Source organism: Pogoniulus pusillus, chromosome 13 (genome assembly GCF_015220805.1).
Source record: "Pogoniulus pusillus isolate bPogPus1 chromosome 13, bPogPus1.pri, whole genome shotgun sequence".
In the NCBI taxonomy this organism is placed as follows: domain Eukaryota; kingdom Metazoa; phylum Chordata; class Aves; order Piciformes; family Lybiidae; genus Pogoniulus; species Pogoniulus pusillus.
In genome coordinates, this window is record NC_087276.1 from 445809 (window position 1) to 459594 (window position 13786).

At 41.8% G+C, this 13786-nt stretch overlaps 1 protein-coding gene across 1 annotated transcript in view; it reads right to left on the bottom strand.

The window, feature by feature from the left end:
- Positions 1-13786, bottom strand: part of SLC25A36 (solute carrier family 25 member 36) — a 37243-nt gene that overhangs the window by 23103 nt on the left and 354 nt on the right. Inside the window, exon 2 of the mRNA XM_064152753.1 lies at positions 3929-4099. Within this exon, the coding sequence (XP_064008823.1) occupies positions 3929-4099 (171 nt within the window). The remainder of the gene's footprint in view (positions 1-3928; positions 4100-13786) is intronic.

A 13786-nucleotide genomic window follows, 5' to 3' on the forward strand; every position in this document is an offset into this window, starting at 1 on the left:
ACTCTGCCTTTAACTCTCTAATCCACCTAACCCCTTTTTCCTCTAAACTTGTTGCTTTTTTTTTTGACATCTCACCTCAGACCTCCAGATTTATCACATGAGATATATGTGGGTTGATCTGGTTATGTCTAAAGAGAGGGAAAAAGAGAGGGGAAAGTTTGGGTCAGGAGCCCTCCTGGGGACTTTGTTTCTGGGAGGGGTATTGTGTTTCTGTGTTACTTTTAATTTGTATATAACTGTATATATGCCTGTATATTGTGCTAAACTGTAAAGATAGCTTCATTCTTAATTTCCAGCTTAGCTGAGTCTAGTCTGGGTGGGCAGGTAACACTCAAACTGTCACAAAATGGGCTGCCCAGGGAGGCAGTGGAGTCACCATCCCTGGAGATGTTCAAGAAAAAAAATGGATGAGGCACTTAGTGCCATGGTCTAGTTGACTGGACGGATAGGTTGGACTGCTCTTCTAACCTAATTCTTTGTTACATGCCATGAGTTAAAAAGGAAAGCAGCCTTTCAGATACAATTACAGAATCATTTAGGCTAGAAAAGATCTTTAACATCATCAAGTCCAACCATTTACCTGACACTACTAAGTCATTTACCGAACACTACTAAGTCACCACTAAACAATGTCCCTCAGCACTACATGTACACAGCTGTTAAATCCATCCAGGGATGAGGATTTCAGCCACTTCCCTGAGTGGCCTGTTTGAGGCCTTTTGGGGAGGAAATAGTCCTGAATAACCAACCTAAACCTCCCTTTGCACAACTTGTAGTTATTTCCTCTTGTTCTGACACAAATACAAGTCAAGTCCCACCTTCCGTATACCCATAAATGATTCAAATGACAGTGTTCAGAAAGGGACCCATTCTGAGCTTTATTCTTTCTGTAAGATATGGTGATTTGACCACAGCAAAATAAAAACTGAAGTCTCCAATGCATGAAGTGACCCCCTTAAGGCTGCAGGAATTCTCCCCTGCTGCTTGTGCACTCCTACCTCAAGGACTGCTGCAGGTCTGTGCAGCCAACATTTACTTTCTAACTCATTCTAGAAAAGACAATCCTTGTCTCCTTAGGCAAGAATCTCAAACTGAAGTCACAACCAAAAGAAGTGCAACTCATGCAGAGAGTCACAGCCACCATACAGCCCCAACATCTTGTGGTACCATGCCCACTATGAACCCATCTGGAAAGGCTGCTTGAGGTGCCACTTTCTGTCTTTGTGGGATTTACAGAGAAACACAGCAGTGAACTGAGACTTCAAATAAGGCATTACTAGTATTGAAGTGTTTGGAATACCTATCCCATAGAACTGTGGGATTTAGAAGAAGATGAAATACCCAACAAGAACATCCCATTAATAGTCACTCTCAGTAAAGTGTAGATGCTGATCAGATGTGGTATCTTAAAAAAGTATGGTGGGACGTAGGAGGAGAAGAAAAGACTATCTACACCCCATCACTGCAGATTGCTCTAGCAATTGCTTCAGAAGCAGATTTAAAAGTTAATTTTTAACTCCTCACTAGGTGCTGTAGAACAGAACTCTGTGCTTATTGATTTAGAAGCACTGGCCAATACACACAAATAGTTCTCCTGTGTATGTCTTCTTCAAAGCCACATGCAGGTTAATTACAAGTCAATTGCTCAATAATGCCAAACTACCCTTGTATAAATGTCTGGAATTTACTATCAGAACAAACAACTGAAAGCCATCTATAGCACTAAAGTAGATTCTAAATATCTTCTGATTTCCAGCAGCTGGTTCACTATAATTCTGCTGGTAAATCAAACTGAAGATTTACATTTGTTTTCAGTAAGCAAAAAAACTACAATAGTGGTTCTGCACATCTACCTTCACTATTTAAGACTGCTGCCATAAAATGTGTCCAGCAACATCTTCACTTCATGCCCATGAGAAGCAGAGATTTCACTACCTGAGTAGCTTGTTTCACAGCAGTAGTCTTGAGTATTGAATACATACTTTAAAGCACTTTGGAAGCATGAACAGATTCAACAGATCTGTCACCTGTAAAGCAGTTTTAGCGCTTATGGAAGGAGTTATTAAAACAAACCCCTCACATCATTCTAGAGGTCAGCATGGGCACAGTATCATGCTACAGCAAAGACAAATTCAATAATATAATCTGTCTACTTAAAACACTACTTCAAAACCACTACCACCACAACATGAGTTACATGTGTATACATGCACATATATGAAGGCATACAAAGCACCAGGAACCTCAATGTCCTAGGAGAAACTCTGGAGTGAAACAGAGCAGGTCTGTTCCTGCCTTATCTACAGTGTCCCAGTATTTGACAGAGCAACAAAGGGTTAGGGAGGTTGCAGCAGATTATTACAAAGGTGGTAGTTACTACTACTTCTGCATATACAAAGACCAGCTGGAGGAGTTCCAGAGTCTACACTGAAAATTCTAGAAGCTTTTCACATTAAAGAGCATATCCCTGAGACTGCACTGTTTATTGAAAGCACTAAATGGCAAATCCATGTCTGGAAGAGCAGAACAAATACTCCATATTGTCTTCTGTGCTTCTGTCACATGAGGCAGTCTGCACTGGGAAGCTGGTCAGACTTCCATTATCAAGACCTCAGGTTTAAAGTTAGCAAGGTTAAGAGAAGCAGCTGTAACATGATACACACCACGAACATTGAAGAATAAGTGAATATGCTCTTCTTGCCAGAGAATGCAGTGACTTGTACCAGTTCTTCAAGTTTTATTCCCACAGATGCCTTTGAAGCCACCTCTGCTGACACTTAAGATGCAGAAGTGATTCCACAGCAGTTAATTGAAATTCTGTTATCGTTTGCCTGCTTCACTTTTTTATGCTGTTATGTTGTGAGCCTTGGAGCAATGCACTGAATTTGGTATGAGAAGAGACAACCAAACCCTGACACACGAGTCAGAACATATCAAGTAACAGTAAAGGCATTAGTGTGGCAGGGACTCAGTTTGATTGCCCCACTGAAGAAGAAATGTCCTGAACCTACATATTTGTGTTGTCAGTTATTTGATTTTTTTTGTATTTACTTAACTTGAAACAGGTGCTTGATACTGACAAAAAACCCAAACATGTAAGCAAAGAACAGGAGCGGAAGATACACATTCTTCTATCATAGAAAACAACAAACCAAACCAACTAAGTAGAATCAGTGAAGCTCAGCATATACCTCAACCTGAATCTGCTTCCTGGGAAGGGTGAGTTACTTTAAGTTTTAGGAATGGGTTTAAGGCTTCTAGCAGAGAGGCACATGAACCAGTTATCCACTCACCTTGCTATTCAGATGTTTCTAAAGAGAAGACAAATTCACAGCCATATTTTCAGAGAAGAAACTAAAGAGCTTAGCTTTCACCCAAAGAAACCAATAAGATGAGTGTTTGGATGGTGCACTCCATTGCCACAATCCCAGCCTCTCCTGCCTACATAACTGTTCCCATCAGACACACTTAAAAAGGCTCTGAATCAGTACTTCCATGACAATAACTATATTCTGCTCAAAGAGCTACAACCTCAATTAAACAAATCCTATCCTTTAACCATTTAAATCTAAATTGTACACAGCAACTATCAGAAAGAGTTTTCTACATATTCCTTCTCACTGAGCATTGGGGATGCAAGATTGTTGGTCTGAGTTCTCAAATTCTTCCTAATGCAAGCAGCAGTAGCAGATCCTTTCTAGAAGAAAATTACCCTCATTGCCAAATACTGCAGGTATCTTCCCATAACTGGCTCACTTGAGTACTTCAGTGAAGTGAACCCTGTCTGTGGCCTGGTCTAGCAGCTTTATCATACAACTTTCCTGTTGGCTACTGGACACCAGACCTAGGAGTCTGTACCTTTCATATGCATTTGTGCAACACAGGTCTCTGCTCCCTCCCCCAAAACCTTAGTAACATGTAAACTCACTTCAAACAATGAAGAGGTCCAGGAGAAACTCTGGTTACTCGATTGACAGTAGCACCATTCACAGTGTTGAGATGTACTTCAGAGATGTACAGAGTCACAGAGGAGGACTGCAAACGTGTTTTCACAACTTCCAGTGGACATGTCAGAATTGCACCAACTGTACCTCCACATCTGCAATGAGAAACATGATCATTATATGTTCAGCTGTGAAGAAATAGAAGAACAACCAGAACATGAAGGGCAAATAATTGTGACATTGTCATGCAAGGAGAGCAAACTGTTAAATGAGTTTAACCCCACAACTTGGGAGTGAAAATTTAAACAGACAAAAATAAAGCTTCCCAAAGAAGTGAAGGTGCAGAGTTTTCAGGACATGCTGTTCAAATGAGTTCTGGAAAGTAGCTCAGTCACCAAAATGTTTAACTTCTTATGGTAAAATTTAACTTTTCTGAACATTTGGTGAGGTCTTCTCCACAAACAAGATGCCACAAATTAAAGGTATAAAAGATTTATGCACTATGCAGACAATGTTGCATAAAAACCCCCATCGTGTGGCAAAGCAATGAAATGAAAATACTTATCATAAAATCAACCAAGTTGGAAGAAACTTCCAAGATCATCCAGTCCAACCTATCACCCATCCCTATCCAGTCAACTAGATCATGGCACTAAGTCTCTTCTTGAGCACCTCCAGGGATGGCAACTCTACCACCTCCCTGGGCAGCCCATTCCATTGGCAAATCACTCTCTCTGGGAAGAACTTCCTCCTAACATCCAGCCTATACCTCCCCCGGCACAACTTGAGCCTGTGTCCCTTTGCTCTATTGCTGGTTGCCTGGGAGAAGGGACCAACACCCACCTGGCTACAGCCTCCCTTCAGGTAGTTGTAGACAGCAATGAGGTCTGCCCTGAGCCTCCTCTTCTCCAGGCTAAACAACCCCAGCTCCCTCAGCCTCTGCCCACAGGTTTTCAGAACTCCATTTTTATTTTAGGCATGGCACTATGAAAGCAACAACTCTGAGTGTTTCCTGAGCTCTACCCATTATACTAAGACGGACTAGGTACTGCGGAGTATAACCTGGAAAATAAAAGAGCTTTAAGTGGTTAGGCAGGTGACTACTGGCAGATTATGCTTCAGTCTGCCACTCATTCTGTAACCAAGCCAAGACAAGCCATGCATGACAGTGCATTTACTCCTGTTCAACTAGAGCAGAACAGAGTCAAGAACATACTGCCGTTTACCAGCTTCGCTCAGAGCATTTTTCTGGTGCTTGTCCATAACCAATTTAGTAATAGCTACACTCCTGAGGTTATTTTCTTTCTTGATACTTCTGTTTTTATCTAGTCAAGCCCAGCCCCTTCACAACTTCTCTGAATTTTATTTTGAACAGGTTACATGAGGACTTGTTTTCAAGCAAAAATAACAGCAAAAGCAAACATGTGGTACGGTTTTATATTAACAAAATAAATACTAGGGAAGGCGGGGGAGAAAGGAAAGAAACCTGGCCTGCATTCTTCACAAGGGCTTGGAATCTTTAATGCTACTGGCTCTGCAGCTACATTGCACTGAAAAAAAATTCTGAAGTTGAAGATTAACAGTGACCTGGAGCTAGTACCCTGCCTCTCCCCTGCAGCATAGCCACATCACCACAAGGGACGACTGACTGCCACAGCACTGCTGTAAGGCACTGGGGCAGCTTACAGATACCCATTCATGACAGATTACTAGGGAAAAGGCAGACATAACAGCTACTCAATGTTTGTTCTTTAAGTCTGCCTACAGCAAGCAGTGTTCAGTGATAACCAGCTGATGTAACAGCAGCCAGCACTATTTTTAACTGCACCACAAGGAAGCTGTCAACTGTCTCCCTTTGAGAACCGCGCACACTATCTCCACCACAATCTTTCATTAACATCAGTTCAAGTCTCGGCAGTTTCTTTCTGCCACGTTATCGGGTGGTTTGTTTGGGAGTGCTTGGTTTCTCTTAACAAGTACATTTGGGATATTTTCCACTGACTACTGATAGTGTGGATTAAAATTCTCCTGTCCCTCACCTTTCAAGATGTCTAACGACTACTTCAAAATGAGAAAAGCTAAAGTTTCACTGGTACAGAAACTCACAGCATTACAAAACAAATCTCTGCAAAATTCCCAACTTCTACTACTGCTCTCCCAGACCCCAGAAAAACATCATAAAATAACAAAAACATCAGGAACTCAAGAATGAAAGAAAGAATCCCCAAATACTGTGGAATCCAGACCTTGCTCACTAGTCACAAGTCCCACCAAGTTTGAACTGAATCATTAAGTCAAAGCGCAATCCAGGAACTACATTGACTTATCTGGCTCACCTCAACTTCAAGATAAACACTGCAAAGCTTGACAGAAATCTGTTTATGAGAAACTGTCAGTAAACATAGCTTGTAGGTAAATTAAGAAGCGAACTCAGCAACTACGCACCCTGTACAAATAAGCAACTTCTGTCACTAGCATCAGTAACAGTGTATTTACTTACAAATGGATTTACAGCCTTGCTTACTCACTACTAGAAAAACTGCCAGAACAACAGCAACTTCTTTGTGCTCCACATTCTGACAGGCCCCGAAAGCCAGTCACCAGCTCCAGCTTAGCAAAACTGTTCTATAAATTGCCAGCAAACTGTGGCCACCATTGCTGCTACCATCCCCAATGGCTCAATTTAAGGGAAGTTAATTTAATTTGTGATTTAACACAAATTAGAGAATAGCAGTTTGGACAAAACATTGAATAGTTAGAAAATGCTTAGATTCTCCTCAAAAACACAGGTAGGATTTTTTAAGCTCAATTCCACTGGCTCATCTCACCTATCCTAAATCTGATCTTTGTCTTTTGTCAATGTTTACTGCGAGCCTTTCATCACTGTTAACTGGCTTTAAGAAAAACTTGCAAAGCTGACTTTCAGCAAAGCTGTGAAAAGGCACCTATGGGGCACATATAAGTTTAATGGGAAGAACAAATATCAGTAGGAAAATCCACAAATACAGAGATACAAGCATAAAATAAAGATTAAAATTCCACTACCATCACCACAGCCAACTGAAGAGTTAAATCAGTAGCTTGATATGCTCAATACACACATACCTGTGAGACAGGTATGAACATCTGGTTGTCATCTGAACTGCAGGACTGTGACAAACTGAGGACAGTGAAACTGAGAACAGTTGCCTCTGTGTGACACATCTTGGACAGAAGAATTCAGGGAAATGGTAACATTCTCTAAACGACAACTTATTCCAGGAAGCAAACATGCAAAAAACCAAACCCACATTTAATTTGACCTCTAATGTGTATTTAGAAGTCCGTCACACCAGTTGATTAACAAACCTTGAAGTATATGGGTTTCGAACTCTGCTAACAATTTAACACAGAAACAGTATTGAAAGCTGTTTTTCTCCAGATAAAACCCTATGTCTTGAAACCATCCAAGGAAAGGAATATGCACATACTTGAGTTCCTGTCTGGAACTCAAATCTGAAGTTCTATTTCCAGAGATGACAGGACAAGAAAGTTTTCTTTTATTGTGGCAAAATGAGGGTATTTGCTAACGAACCACTAACTTGACTACCCTGGGCAAAGGTATCTCCTGTTGTTACCTCACATCCCTGCAAAGGAAAGTATAGACAGCTTCAGTAGAGATGAGGGTCTCAACTTCAGCCACTGGACTGTCTGCAAGTACTCCAAAGTAGATTAACATTCTAAATATCAGTAAGTCAGCTGACCTAGAATTCAGACTCTGCATGAGTTTATTCCTTCAGACAACTATGAGGTTTATGCAAATAGAAGATGAGACTGCCTAGTGCTAGTCTCAGATTCACCGTCCACAGTATTTTAAAGCACAGCCTCAAAGACTAAGATAACCCTAACCTTGTTATTTTGGGTCTACATTCATTTTACAGCTGTTCCTTTTTCCTGTAGGAAAAAATCCAGTTCCACGCACATACTGGCTGCCAAGAAAACTGAGCTCAAGACTCCATCCAAAGCAACAACTCCCAAGTCACAGGTAAGCACAACCTCTGATCTCTTCACCCCTTACTACAAATTAAGGTTTCAGACCTATCAGAAATTTCTTACAACACATGAGCAACTTGCACACTGACAGATACAGCTGCAAATTCAGATATTAAGTTTACAGCATCCCTCTCTAGGGAGAATATTTAAGGGCCTTAGAAAGGATAACTTTCAGAAACAGCAAGAATTTCTCAGTAATACTGAGTATTTAGGGTTTTCAAGTTACTATACCACTAAATTTGTATATTACACCCCTTTCCTCTCTTTAGCACTAATAGGATGACTAGAAGTACTGACAGCCAGACACTCTTAGCCTCCTTATTCACCAATTACGTTTCCTTGCTCAGTTAAACTAACATCTTTAAGCTAAAAATATTCAAATATGTTATTTCAAATGGCATAGCAACATAATTCCCCTGTGCTGACATACAGAAACCTGCAAGTGAAAACAAGAAAAACATCACAGTGCAAACAAATATCACTAGGTTCCATTATCCAAAATAAACATCAACCTGTGCAGTGTAGCTTCTGTTAGGAACCTGAGTAAATTGGTATTTACAACAACATCAGTGTTAAATAAAACTAGCTGAAAACATCATTCATCTAGAACAGAATGACAAAAACACCAGCTTCACAGTTCTCAAGTACTGACAGCAACTGCCATGCTCTTTGGTAACCTCACAAAGCTACTCAATGTGCTAAAGAAATTCCCCACAGAGGTGTATCTGAACACAAAAATAACCTAAAATTTGGACAGAAAGGCACTAGCCTTCTCCAGGAAGAATTTGTTCTAAAGGGTGAGTTTTAAGGTAGAGATGAGTCCAAAAGCTTGGCAACTTGATTATGGCTCAAGTGGCTGTTTTCTGAAAGGAAGTAAAAAGCCCCTATCGTCACACTACCTGCTACATGAACTGGTATCATCTTGAATAAAAATAACCACAAGCATTTATCACTTTTACTTCCTATATTTCAACAGTGTATGATCTGTCTGAAGAATTCAAACATCTCAAGTACATTTCCTAACTATTTCAGTAATTGCAGGGGGTTGCAAAGAACTTATCAGAAAGAGTAATTTAAGCTACAGATCAACTTCAGATGGTTCTACAATCAGGACAAATAAGCCAAGACCCCCTCCTTGTACTCCCTCATGTAGTAAATTAGAACAAGATAGCATTCTTCAAGAAACACCAAGAGTAAAGTATTTAATAAGAAAACCTGAGACTGTCCAGTCCTGGATTCAGGAAAGCAGCTGTTTCATCTCCTACTCACCTTCCTTCTGCTGAGGAAATAAAGTCCAAGGAAGTTTCTGTGGTTGAGAATTACTGCCATAGGCCTTCCAGAAATTAGGAATAAATCATGACAATACCCAAATATTCACTGAATTGCAAGCAGGTACATCCAAACACTGATCTTCCCTATAAAGAAAAGTACAGTCTTTCTACTATCTTTTTTTGTTGGTTTAAGTAGTCCAATAGGGTCTTTTGGGCTTAGAGAAAAGGAGAGTAAGGGGTGACCTCATTAATGTTCATAAATGTGCAAAGCTTTTCTTGGTGATAACCCAACAACAGGACAAGGGGCAATGGATAGAAGTTGAGGCACAGAAGTTCCATATAAACATGAGAACGTTTTTTCCTTTGTGAGGGTGACAGAACACTGGAACAGGCTGCCCAGCAGGGCTGTCCAGTCTCCCTCTCTGGAGATATACAAGATCCACCTGGATGCATTCTTGTGTGATCTAGTATAGGCAATCCTGCTGTGACACAGGGGGTTGGACCAGATGATCTTTTGAGGTCCCATCCAGCCCCTAACCTTTTGTGATCCTGTAATACTTGAAAGGAGGCTGTAGTGGGAAAGCTGGCCTCCTCTCCCAAGTAACAAACAATTGGACAGGAGGAAACAGTCTAAAGCTGCACTTGGGGAAGTTTAGAACAGTAATTACACAGAATTAACCAGGTTGGAAAAGACCTCTAGGATTATCAAGTCCAACCTACCACCTAAGCCTTCTAATTAACTAAACCATGGGATTAAATACCTTATCCAGCCTCTTATTTGGAATGATTTCTTCTCCTAAAGAGTTGCCAAACCCTGGAACAGGTTGCCCCAGGCAGTGATGGAGTCACTATTCCTCAGGGAGTTTAAAAACTGTGCAGATCTGGCGCTGAGGGACAGACAGTGACCTGACAGTGCTGGGTTAATGATTAGACTTAATATTAATTTTTTTTTCCACCTGAACAATTCTACAAGTCTAATAACTAGAAAAGCATTTAACTCCCTAACTTTCACATTTGAACTAAAAAGTTGAGAGCTTACATTTCAGTCACAAGACTTTGTACTTTAAGGATGAGGAATGTTCAAGTGATTCTTCTTCTTGGTTTGGAATAAAAGTACTTAAGTTTATACTACCAACCTACTGTCTACAGTGACAACAGCTGCTACTTGTCTAGGAGACAGAAAAAACAGAAGGAAATACAAAACTCTACAGTCCAATTCCTGGAAGAGTTCTCAGCAATGCAACAGATTAGTCTAGGGAAAAAAGTCTCACCTGAAGCACAACTGTCACAATTCAACAGCACAGGCAACCATTTGGTTCCTGCATCCACAAGGACAAGACACTACTAGCAACAAGTAGAGCTGTGGTACATGGCTTGTAGAAACAGAAGCTGAGAAATGCATCATATCTTGTCATGATGCTCCTAAATAGGTTATTTCAAACATTACAGCATGAAACAGAACTCCAGGTAGGATACTGATCCACTGAGGCATGCTCCTTGTGATTACTCCTCAGTATAGAGAGCACAATGGAAGTTTTGAACGTAGCCTAGAAAACTACACTTAAGTGTTTTCACTTGACAGCAAAGCTACTGCATGTAATCAACTGCTTACAAACTATTGTTTAAAACTCATTTTAAGGAATGCGTTCTCAGAAGTTAGTAACCTTTTTTATTAAACAGGAATTTATTTCTGTGCCTTATTTCCTGTGAGTATGGTGCCTTTCTCATGCTACATACTTTTCGCTTTTAAATGCAACTGATGTTATTTTTACATACAGAACTTCAAAGAATATTTTACCTTAGAAAGTGAAGAAAGTCCAAGTAGTACACGGCAGAGGTGGAAGCACATAACTGAAGCAGCACTTTGTTGATGTACTGGCTAATGCATGAGCCAATCCAGTAAAACCATTTACATAAGCTTTCTTCTTTTTCCTTTTATTTTTCACTTCAGCAATGGTGTTAGAAAGTACATTAAAACCATTCTAAAGTGAATACTGGGTCCTCTCTTAAAACTTACAAGTTCGTATTTCTATCACAAAGTACTGTATATACAATTGACATGAAGTTATGAAACAGAGATGTGATTTTTTAAATTGAAACTACTTGAGTAAAAGTTACTTTACAACAAAACAATTTCTGAGTAATTTCATCACCAGTGGCCAGCATCACTAAAAGAGCCTGTAAGGAACGGATAAGGATTCAGAGATAGGAGAAAGAGTAATGAGGGGGAAGAATTATTTGAAATACAAAACTGAAATTTTAATGGCCCAGAAGTACTGGAATGTGACAGTTGGTGGTGAAACAAGTTCGGTAGCTACAACAAATCCCAGGACAGCCTCACCTACATTGCTAAAACAACAGTATTACCAGTTAGTTTCACTACAGAAAGCCGGAATTGCATGCTGAACTCAGACATTAAAATAAGACCAACAGATTGAGCTAATAATGCTCTTACCATACTCCAGTGAAACATATGGGAAAAAAGTTTTCTTCTATTCTGTTCAAGTTCCACTTGAAGATTAAAGATCACTCAGGTGATCTGCAGTCCACTATGCTCACAAATAAATCACAAGATGATCCTGAGTAACTTTTCTACTGCTACATGTGATCAAAATACATGGCTCACTTTGAACTAAGGTTACAGGAAGCACATGCCTGGCATGTGAGGGAACAACAATCAGCCTTTTCCTCACAGTGTAACAGTTGACCTAGATGACTAGACTTCTCTGCAACTAGTTGAGCTAAGCAATCTTCATCCACTCTTCAGTTCAGTTTATAAACCTGGCACTATCATCACACACAATTCTGCCTATCAAGTATAAGTGATACAATAAGGCGGCACTCCTTTCTGCTGCTTTTCTGTTTACAGGGATGTGAACTCTGAGAAGTACACACTATCACATCTTGTACCTCCTGCTGTATAACCCCTCTCCTCTTAAAAAGGCCAGAAATCAAAGGGGTGAAAAAGCACACAAAGTCACATGTGTAATGGTTAAAACCAGCAAAGCATGCTCAAGTGTCCTTGCTTAGAAGTGCTACACTCTTCTTTCCTATCAAAGATGCCTGTCCAGAGTCAGTGAGCACAAAGTCAAGCTTCAAGAGATGCAAAGTATGTTCTCAGTCCGTTGCTTCTCCCACTTCACACAGCCGTGTTCACTACTCAAACACACTTTTACTGTTATCCCAAACAGGATGCCCAGCTTTTTGTTTTAAAGTAGGTGCTCTTTCCACTTTACCCCCGGAGGAACCACAGGCTGGGTAATCCAGCCATGCTAAGCATTACAGGAACACAGAATGTAAAGGGTAGGAAGGGACCTCCCGAGATCGAGTCCAATGCTCTCTGCCAGAGCAGGACCATAATCTAGTGTCAGTCACACAGGAATACATCCAGATGGGTCTTGAAAGTCTTCAGAGAAGACTCCACAACCTCCCTGGTGAGCTTGTTTCAGTGCTCCATGACCTAAGAAGCCCCTCCTCATGTTGAGGTAGAACTTCCTATGCTGTAGTTAGTATCACCGTCTCTGGTCCTATCAAAGGTCACAACTGAAAAAAGCCTGTCCCCTCGCTCTTGACACCCAGCCGTTATATGTTTAAAAACATTTATTAGATCTCCTCTAAGCCTTCTCTTCAACAGAAGAAAGCTTAAGATCAAGACAGGTGCAGTTACCTCAAATTGAACCGCAGCTACAACGGCCACAACTTTACAGTTAGCAATAGCTTTGCCTCTTATTTCTTCTGTCTTCACAGGTGAACAGCTGTATGATCGTGCGAAGCCTCACACCTAAAAGCAGCACACACCGCAGTACTGAAATGCATTCAAGCAGCACAGTGGCCCTTTGACACTACCGTTTCTCAGCCCGAGCAAAGAGGCACGTTCAGGCAGTCCCTCTGACTGAACACAGGGGTCCACGCACACACAGCTCAGCACGTTTCTTCCCGAAAACATCAGACAGGCACAACCTCCTAGAAGGGCCAGCAGAAGGAATACACTGTCAAGAAAACCTTCGGCCTTTTCTGCCCCAAAGGCCCGCGTACCGCCCACACGCTGCCTGTGACAAAACGCAGCGCCCGGGGCCGGGCCGGGCCTGGCCGACACTGCGGCCAGCCCAGGCTGCTAGCGAGGCCCAGCGCCGCTTGCCTGGGCACAACTGGCCCCCTGCAGGCCCGGAACGGCCTCGGGGCATCAGACGGGAAGCGGCGCGCCTGGCGTGCACGACCTGCTACCACTCGAAGACCCTTGCTACTCTGACCCACCGCTCCTCACAGGGGCGGCCGCGCTCCAGGGACGCCCAGCCAGCTCTTCCCTCTGCAGACACCACTGCGATGCCACCGGGCAGCCGCTCCCGACTGCAGCGGAACTTCCCTACTAGGCTAGGCCGCGACAGGCGGGTCCGGTGGCTAAGCAAGAGCCACAAGAGCGCTGAGAAAAGGGGGAACAAAAGCTCTGCGGGAGCCATTTCCGGGGTCACAGTGACCAGGGCGGAGAACAGCTGCGAGTCCGCACCCACCGTACGTTCTCCAGCGCTACGGAAAAACAGA